A 9927-nucleotide genomic window follows, 5' to 3' on the forward strand; every position below is an offset into this window, starting at 1 on the left:
ACTTTTATTAGCCCCCCTAGGGGACTTGAACAAGCGATCGTTCGATCACTGGTACAAAACACTGCAATACTAACGAATTGCAGTACATTGTCATTTTTAGCGCTTGTCCACATGTAGCAGAATTGCTGCGTATTTTCCATCCGGAATTACAGACGGAAAATACGCAGAGTACAGTAGCAGTAAAGTGGGTGAGATTTCACAAATCTCATCCCCGCTCTGCATAAAATTTTCTGAACAGAAATTCACCTGTGGTGCGTATATTTCGTACCACAGCATGTCAATTCCTACAGCAGAAAGTGGACTGAATTTCTGCATTTTTCAGAGACGTCACCATTAATGGCAGATCATCATTGGGTATTTCGGGCAGCCACACGGGGCCCATGGCGGCCCCAAGTACAGTGCGTTTTTGCCACGAATCGCAGCAAAAACCACAACAAAACGGCATTGATTATGTCCTGCAGACAAAGGTCACATGACCTTATGTCTGTAGTTCTTGTTACTGATTAGAGACCTGCAGGTCACATGACCGCAGCTCCTAGAAGAGCAGCAAGAGAGAAAACCGTGAGGTAAGCTGCTAGGTAAATATAGGGGGATAATGGATTTGTTTAAAGGGTCTCTATTTAGGGTGTCTGGTCTGAAGTGTGCATTAGTTTAGGGGGTCTGTATTCGTATAGTGGGTCTGATCTGTCGCTTTATTCAAGGGTTCTAGTCTGGGGTCTATATTATGGGGGTCTGTATCTAGAGGGTCTATTAGTGTAGGGGGGTCAGGTCTGGGGTCAGCATTTAAAAGGTCTGGACCGAGCTCAGTATTTAGGGTGCTTGTTCTGGGATCTGTATTTGATTAGGGGAAGGTCTGGTGTGGTGTCAGCAGTAGTTTAGAAGGTCCCGGGTCCATATGCACTCTAATTTATTAGTCTGAGTGAAAGGGGTTGTCCGGGCACATCGATAGGTCATCAGTATGAAAAAACTATTCGTGCCCGGACAACCCCTTTAATTTATGGCCCTGGACCTTGGTGTCTGAATGTTTGGGTTTCTATAGAGGCTGCAAATGGCTGTCTCATCAGGAGAAGTCGCCATACTGGTCTGTGTCAGATGTAGAAGAAAAGAGAACCACTCCCATAAGAGAAGAACGTCACTTGTGAGTCAGTGGATCTATAGAGGATCTGCCCCTTCTCCTGACATGTCTGTTGTAGGAAATCCTTGTATTCCACATAAAGTCTTTGTGTACCCAGGACTAATAGACAAATGCGTGTTACCATTCCCAGGAGGATGTGTCCCCGCACAGTGTTATACTGTCAGCGATGTTTGGAGACTGCCAGTATGTAGGGGCATAAAGCTAATATAGGTCATAACTGTCAAAAATGATCGTTTTTCTAAATAACAAACACTGCTGTTATCTACATTACAGCGCCGATCACATCATGTGCAATATAGGCCACTTATAATGTGGTGACAGAGCCTCTTTAAGCCCTGCATGTGACGGCAGTCCTGGGGGCCTTCATTAGGCCACGGAGCTGCCATGACAACCATCGGCACCCTGCGATCTCGTCGCCCCATGAGCTGTCGGAGGGGGCTGACCCCTCTTTTCAGCGCCTCAGATGCTGCGGTCGCTATTGACCACAGCATTTGAGGGGTTAAGCGGCCAGGAACAGTTGGGCAAGTATTAGCATCCCCTCCCCACCCTTGGTTCTCATTTTTGATAAACTCGGAAAACCCCTTTAACTCCCTAAAAGGTAACCCTACACTTTTAGGCTATTTTAAATTATTTAGTATGGCCTGTAAAATCAATGATATGATATTTAACTTACGTGTGTCTCTTTATCTGTTTTCATGATGGCAGAACGTTCTAAACAATTTGTAGGTGTCGAGGAGATATTCATATTGCACAGTTGCCTGTAAACCCAAAAACAAATTTAATCCCTGATCAATTATAAATTGCAGTAAAAATACATGACAGTGATATGTAAATGTAATCCCTGATCAATTATAGATTACAATAATATAAATATACAGATTACAGCCAGAGTACAATGTAACACACACACACACATTATATATATATATATATATATATATATATATATATATATATATTATATGCTAGCAATACATGCATTAATACAGGAAAACACAACATATGGGAGAAACGTGTCATCAAACATTATAGACGGACTTGTATAGTGCAGGTTGTACCTAGGAGAAGAAGGCAGCGCATGTCAGCATGAAGTGACAGCAAGAAATCAGCCCTTACCTGCAATAAACAGGAGCCGTAAAGTGCTGCAGCCGGGAGTCGAGCCCCACTAGAAAGTGCTGGATTCTGCAGCCCAGCGTCCCATACACAGCGAGCAGCAGACAAGTCAGGGCTAGATCCGCGGCGTACACTGCATGTCTGAGCATGACCCGAAACACAGCGCTGACTCACCACCTGTGTTCCCAGCAGTCACACCGGCTCAGCCACTCATAACCAGACATGTCACCCGTGCTCTGACCCGCTGCAGGATACGTGCCTACGGGCCAGCGTCCTCAATACGCACGTTTCATATCATCACAATAACGCCATGTGCCTAGACAACAATGTGCACGGAGTCTATGCGATAGTGCATTATACGAAACACCCTGCTCCAATGTGTGCTGTTCTAAGGTGGCTGCTCTTAAAGGGACACTGCGTCTATCTCATTTGACGTACATTATAACGTCTTCTATTTTATGAATGTAGAATGGGGGGGGGGGGGCAGTCTGTCCCCCACTATCACAAAGCCCCATACAGGCAGCAAGAACTGCTAACCTATCACAGATGTATGTAAATGTCGTCAGAGATGTGCTAGTAGTGACGATGGGGGTGGGGAGGTCTCTGGGCTGATAACAGGGGACACTAGACTGCATGACGCTCTTATTTTCCTCTGTTACTACTGGCTCGGTTGTGTCAAGTTCACATTTGGACGAGGTGAACGCAAAAGCGAATTTTAGCCTGCGTAATGTTTGATAATAGGACATTGCCCCGAATGCACGTATTCGCCACCCGTATACGGAGCACAATGCCACCAAAGACACACAGAAAACCCGCGCGTATAGTTCTCGCCACACACTTCGGGGCTCCGGTCACGCGGTAACGTCAAACGCCATTGTGGCAACCACAACTACTAGAGCCGCAGTCGCACAGGCCCGCTCGTTAGCGTCTCTCTCATCGTTTCACCAGACCGCCCCACCGATCCCCTCTACCAACCTCAGCTCAGTGCTGCTTTCTCCTTCTTCCATCTCGTCGGTGTACGGACCTAGCTCCTCCAGCTTACCACAAAAATGATGTAATATCAGGAACGATATGCGCAGTGGCGGACACAGACTGCAAAAGGCCCCTGTGCAGATAATGTGCCAGGGCCCCCCCCCCCCCCACCCCGCAAACTTCTCATGGCCGACGGTCCGCTTTCAGCTGCATCGCTGGGTCTCCTAAGTGACCCAACAATGCAGCACTAGCAGCCGGGGCGTCACTAAGGCTGGGTTCACACACACACTATTTACGGACGTAATTTGGGCGTTTTAGCATTGAATTACATCCGAAAATGCGGCTCAAAAGCGTCGGAAAACATCTGCCCATTCATTTGAATGGGTCTTACGATGTTCTGTGCCGATGGTCATTTTTTTTTACGCGCCGCTGTCGAAAGGCGGCGCGTAAAAAACTGCCTGTCACTTCTTCAGATGTAAATGGAGCCGTTTTCCATGGACTCCATGGAAAACCAGCTTCAATTACTTCCGTAGTGGACGCAGCAAAAGACGCCTGCACATGCCATTACGGCTGAAATTACGGTGCTGTTTTCTCCTGAAAACAGCACAGTAATTTCAGCCGTAACAGACGCTGCCGTGTGAACATACCCTCAGGGCTTAAAATGTCCGGGAAATAGCCCCAATACATATGTGTCCGCCCCAAAAAAAAGTGTGTGTATAGGAGACAGCATAGCATATCTATAGCACTACGACCCTATAAACTATGGATAGGATTAGATACAGTGGCTGAGCAGACAGTATCACACATGATAGGATTAGATACAGTGGCTCAGAAGGCAGTATCACACATGATAGGATTAGATACACAGCTCAGCAGACAGTATCACACATGATAGGATTAGATACAGTGGCCCAGCAGAGAGTATCACACATGATAGGATTAGATACAGTGGCTCAGCAGACAGTACCACACATGATAGGATTAGATACAGTGGCTCAGCAGACAGTACCACACATGATAGGATTAGATACAGTGGCTCAGCAGACAGTATCACACATGATAGGATTAGATACAGTGGCTCAGCAGACAGTACCACACATTATAGGATTAGATACAGTGGCTCAGCAGACAGTATCACACATGATAGGATTAGATACAGTGGCTCAGCAGACAGTATCACACATGATCGGATTAGATATAGGGCCCAGCACAGTATCATACATGATTGGATTAGATACACAGCTCAGCAGACTGTATCACACATGATAGGATTAGATACAGGGCCCAGCTCGCTGACATTGCGGCTCCAGCGCTGGACCCAGGAAAGGTAAGAATAATAATTTTGCTTCTTTATGTGTTACTGATTATTTTTGTGTGTTTGTGTTTTTTTTACAGGTTCGGTTGTTGGACTTCGGATACGAGGACTTCAATGACGGCGTTTTTTTTATTCTCAATAAAATGGTTAATGAGGGTTGTGTTTTTATTTCAATAAAAAAAATTTCTATGTGCTTGTATCTTTTTAAACTTTATTATCACCGCCTTAGTAATGGCCGCTGGCTGATTGACAACCTCCATTACTAAGGCGAGGCTTAATGTTAGCCGGTGCAGAGTCTACACTAACCCCCATTATTACCCCGGTACCCACCGCCACCAGGGGTACTGGGAAGAGCCGGGTACAAACCAGTACCCGACCAGCTGTAGTGACGGGCAGGCACCGGGGTGGCCGCAGGCTGGTAGTATTAGGCTGGGGAAGGCCAAAAACAGTGGCCCTTCCCACCCTTGTAATGCTGCCTGCTGCTGCTGTGTTGTATCTGGCTGGTTATGAAAATTGGGGGGGACCCGACATCGTTCTTTCCAATTATTTTTTAAATGACGTGGCGTCCCCCCCATTTTCATAACCAGCCAGATACAATAAAGCAGCAGCAGCCTAGCATCACCAGGGTAGGAAGGGCCACTGTATCTGGCCTTTCCCCTCCTGATAATACCAGCCTGCGGCCACCCCAGTGGCCGACCATCACTACAGATGGTCAGGTACTGGATCGTACCCGGCTCTTCCCAGCACCCCTGGTGGCGGTGGGTACCGGGGTAATAAAGGGGGTTAGTGTTAGCCTCTGCACCGGCTAACACTAAGCCCTGCCTTAGCAATGGATGCTGTCAATCAGCCGGCGGCCATTACTAAGGCGGTAGTAATATAGTTTAAAAAAAACCACAAAGACATAGAAAAAATATTTTATTGAAATAAAAAAAAAAAACACAACCCTCATTAACCATTTTATTAATAAAAAAAAAAGCTGTCATCGAAGTAGTCCTGGAATCCGCCGTAGTCCAACGACCGAACCTGTAAGAAAACACACAAAAAATGATTAGTAACACATGTGTTAGGGTATGTGCACACACACTAATTACGTCCGGAATTGACGGACGTATTTCGGCCGCAAGTAGTGGACCGAACACAGTGCAGGGAGCCGGGCTCCTAGCATCATAGTTATGTACGATGCTAGGAGTCCCTGCCTCGCTGCCGGACAACTGTCCGGTACTGAAAACATGATTACAGTACAGGACAGTTGTCCCACAGCGAGGCAGGGACTCCTAGCGTCGTACATAAGTACGACGCTAGGAGCCCGGCTCCCTGCACTGAGTTCGGTCCGGAACTTGCGGCCGAAATACATCCGTCACTTACGGACGTAATTAGTGTCTGTGCACATACCCTAAGGCTTAGATACAGGGCCCATGTGTGATACTGTCTGTGGGACCCTGTATCTAAGCCTACCACAAGGTAGGCTTAGATACAGGGTCCAGCAGACAGTAATCTTATACAGTATAAGATTACTGTGTGCTGGGGCCCTGTATCTAAACCTACAGTGTGGTAGGCTTAGATACAGGGCCCAGCAGACAGGATCACGCATGGGCCATGTATCTAAGCCTACCATGTGATTGGCTTAGATACAGGGCCCAGCAGACAGCATCACACAATCTGTGATCCTGTCTCATGGGCCCCCTAAGCCTGCTACATCGTAGGCTTAGGGGTTGTGCAGTCCCTAAACATTGATGGCCTATCCTCAGGATAGGCCATCAATAGCTGATGTGTCGCCCGGGACCCGCAAATCAGCTGTTTTGAAGGGGCCGCAGCACTCGTACGAGAGCTGCTTCCCCTTCATTTCACTACTCGCCCACACTGTGAATCGCCGAAACCGATTCACAGTGTGACCGGAATGAAGTGACAGGAATGAAGGGGAGCAGCTCTCGTACGAGTGCTGCGGCCCCTTCAAAACAGCTGATTGGCGGGTCCCAGGAGTCGGACCCCGCCAGTCAGGGCTATCTTACCTTCCTCTTCGGCCGCGGCGGGAGTTCTGTAGTCTCGATGCTGTGCGCGGCGGCATAGCGCTGTGACGTCATGCGCTGCGCACAGCGCCTGACGTCAGGACCTCCGCTGCGATCCGGAACCAGGAAGGTAAGTAAAGTATGTTACTATAGTAACAGGGGCCCGCGGCCCGAGTTACTATAGTAACTTTTTATTGATGTGGTGCGGGGGGCCGTGGGCCCCCCTGGCTTCGGGGCCCGGTCGCAATTGCGACCGCTGCGACCCCTATAGCTACGCCAGTGGTCCACGGGCCTCTGTCTCAGTCCTCAGCATCGCGCAGCTGAGAACTGAGTCGGCCAGCAGAGGAACGGGCCCCCTTCCCACGCGGGGCCCTTGTGCAGCTGCACCGGCTGCACATGCGGTATGTCCGCCCCTGGATATGCGGCCGCCATTTCCCTGCATGCGTAGTGCGCCATCTCACTGACTCCACCTGCTGGCAGACCGGAATATGTCAGGCCACATGTGAACTGACTGCGGCGCGCTGACAGGACTGCACTGGCGTGGAGAAAGTAACGCCAGAGCGAAGTACTCCATACTAAGGACACATTTATATCGTGTTTTTTTTTAACTATTACAAAATAAAATCACTTTAAAAAAAATGTGTTTTGTGTCCCCATAGTCTGAGAAGCATAACTTTTTTTTATTCTTCCGTCGATGTCGTTGTGTAAGGGCTTATTTTATTGTGGGGCGAGCGGTTTTCATTGATCCGGTTTTGGGGTATATATGACTTGATCACTTTCTATGCCATTTTTTTTGGCTAGGCGTTTATTTTTTTTACGCATTCACTATGCAGGATGAATAAATTGATATTACGGACACTGCAATACCAATTATGTTTTGTTCTTATTATTTATAATATTTTACCTAATAAGTGGGAAAGGTGTTTTTTTTGTTTTTATTTTTGCTTGAATGTTGTTTTTTTATTTTTGAAAATCCTATTGGACTTTTTTTTAAAGCTTTTTTTTGTCCCACTATGGGATCTGAAAATGCGATCACTTATATATGAATATATGTTTTTAGTTTTTTTCAAGATGCCTGTGCTTTGGAAAGAGTGGTTGACTACACTTTTCAGGACAGTTGGAAAAAAAAAAGTATGCCCATGCATATTAGACAGCTGTCAAACGACGACACGTAAATGACAGGTCGTTGGCACAGTACGTCGGCAAACCCATTCAAATGAATGGGCAGATGTTTGCCGACGTATTGTAGCCCTATTTTCAGACGTAAAACGAGGCATAATACGCCTCGTTTACGTCTGAAAATAGGTCGTGTGAACCCAGCCTTACCTATACATATGGCAAACGGACACTGTTCTGTCATATGTTCGTTCCAGATATCTATGGGTATGTATGTCCCGACTATATACTGAATGTGGGGCGATACGATGTGTGGTCATGTCATATGACTATTTACCGTACTTTGAAACAGGATGTTTTCAAGTTTCTGGTTTTAGTTGTTACTGTATGTCAAACAGCAATGAGCACAGGGGTACGTGAGTATCACATGTATATGTGCTTGTTAGGACATCTGTCCTGGCAGAGCTCTTTATTTTTAGGCATCAATAAAATGCCCTGCTGATGGGGATGGGTAGACGGATGGCGCACATTTCATTTAGAAAGAGTCCTTATATAAACCTTATAGGCCTGAGGGGGGCTCGCTCATTTGTATAAGGCCTTATTTACACGAGCATGTTAATCGGCCGTTCAAACAGCGGCCATCCCACGGACCTATGTTATTCAATGTGGCCGTTCACACAGCCGCTGTTTCAACGGACAGTGTGAAGGGTCAGTGGGAAAATAGTACATGTCCGTTCTTTTCGCGCATCCCTCCTTAGACTGTGAGCAGCATAGGGCATGTGAGTGATTACTGTGGCTGGCACTCATTAGTATCGTATTGTTACAAGGCCATCTGGCATACCACTGCTACTGTATGCTAGTCGTGGTACTGGGACACTATTGGGAGAACTGACATCATAAGAGCAACCATTGTGACGAGACATCACAATAGGCCATTGTGACATCACACTGGAGGCCATTATGACATCACAATAGCGACCCAAAGAAAAAGGAGGTGAAGCAGCAGTGGTCCCGATAACTGGGGCGGTGTCACGCTGTCATATCAGATAAACCAAATCTGATCGAAGTCTCTAGAGATTTGAAAGAAAAAAAATTACGGGTTTTTTTTTGTCAAACATCCAGCAAATAATGGCAACGTTTCGACCCATAGTGAGTGAAGGGTCTTTCTCAAGCCTAACATCATGTCTAAATACATCCTCTTAAATACATAAGTGTAGGTTATCACATGGTCCAATCATTTCGCTAAGTTGCCACAGGTGTTTACATAATCTTGAACAGGGGAGTAGCTAAAGGCTCATGGGCCCCGATGCAAAATTTCTTATTGGGCCCGCACCCCCTGCAAACTTTTCATAGCCAACATCCCGCAGCTTCCAGTTGCATCGCTGGGTCTCCTAAGTGACCCAACAATGCAGCACTAGCAGCCAGGGGCGTCACTAAGGTCTTAACATGTCAGGGGAAAGAAAGAGAGAGAGAGAGAGAGAGAAAGAGAGAGAGAGAGAGAGAGAAAGAGAGAGAGAGAGAGAGAAAGAGAGAAAGAGAGAGAGAGAAAGAGAGAGAGAAAGAGAGAGAGAGTATGTATAGCACTACAACCCTATAAACTATGGATAGGATTAGATACAGTGGCTCAGCAGAAGAGTATCACACATGATGAGATTAGATACAGTAGCTCAGCAGACAGTATCACACATGATCGGATTAGATATAGGGCCCAGCTCGCTGACATTGCGGCTCCAGCAATAATAATTGTTTTGCTTCTTTATGTGTTACTAATTATTTTTGTGTCTTTGTGTTATTTTACAGGTTCGGTCGTTGGACTACGTCAGATTCGAGGACTACTTCAATGACAGCGTTTGTTTTATTCCCAATAAAATGGTTAATAAGGGTTATGTGTTTTTTTTTTATTTCAATAAAATATTTTTTTCTATGTCTTTGTATTTTATTAAACTTTATTATTACCACCTTAGTGATAGCTGCTGGCTGATTGACAACGTCCATTACTAAGACGGGGCTTAATGTTATGCCATGCAGAGGCTAACACCAACCCCCATTATTACCCCGGTACTCACCGCCACCAGGGAGAGCCGGGTACGGACCAGTACCCGACCATCTGTAGTGATGGTTGGGCACTGGGGCGGCCGTAGGCTGGTAGTATTAGGTTCGGATAGGCCAAAAATAGTGGCCCTTCCCACCCTGGTAATGCTGCCTGCTGCTATGTTGTATCTGGCTGGTTATGAAAATTGGGGGGGGGGGGACCCTGCATCGTTCTTTCC

At 46.6% G+C, this 9927-nt stretch overlaps 1 protein-coding gene across 3 annotated transcripts in view; it reads right to left on the reverse strand.

Moving 5' to 3' along the window:
* The window catches only part of MDM2 (MDM2 proto-oncogene), a 30508-nt gene extending 23501 nt beyond the window's left edge, over positions 1-7007 (reverse strand). The window contains exons 1-3 of one of the 3 annotated variants that reach the window (XM_075856934.1): positions 6958-7007; positions 3224-3316; positions 1809-1893 (exon numbers count right to left, since the gene is read on the reverse strand). In XM_075856934.1, the coding sequence (XP_075713049.1) occupies positions 1809-1893; positions 3224-3316; positions 6958-6983 (204 nt within the window). In that variant the 5' untranslated portion in view covers positions 6984-7007. Of the gene's footprint in view, positions 1-1808; positions 1894-2251; positions 2628-3223; positions 3336-6957 lie in introns of those variants that run through there. The other 2 variants (XM_075856935.1, XM_075856933.1) reach the window with 2 other exon arrangements.
* Positions 7008-9927: the final 2920 nt, after the last annotated feature.

Source organism: Rhinoderma darwinii, chromosome 3, assembly GCF_050947455.1.
Source record: "Rhinoderma darwinii isolate aRhiDar2 chromosome 3, aRhiDar2.hap1, whole genome shotgun sequence".
NCBI lineage: Eukaryota > Metazoa > Chordata > Amphibia > Anura > Rhinodermatidae > Rhinoderma > Rhinoderma darwinii.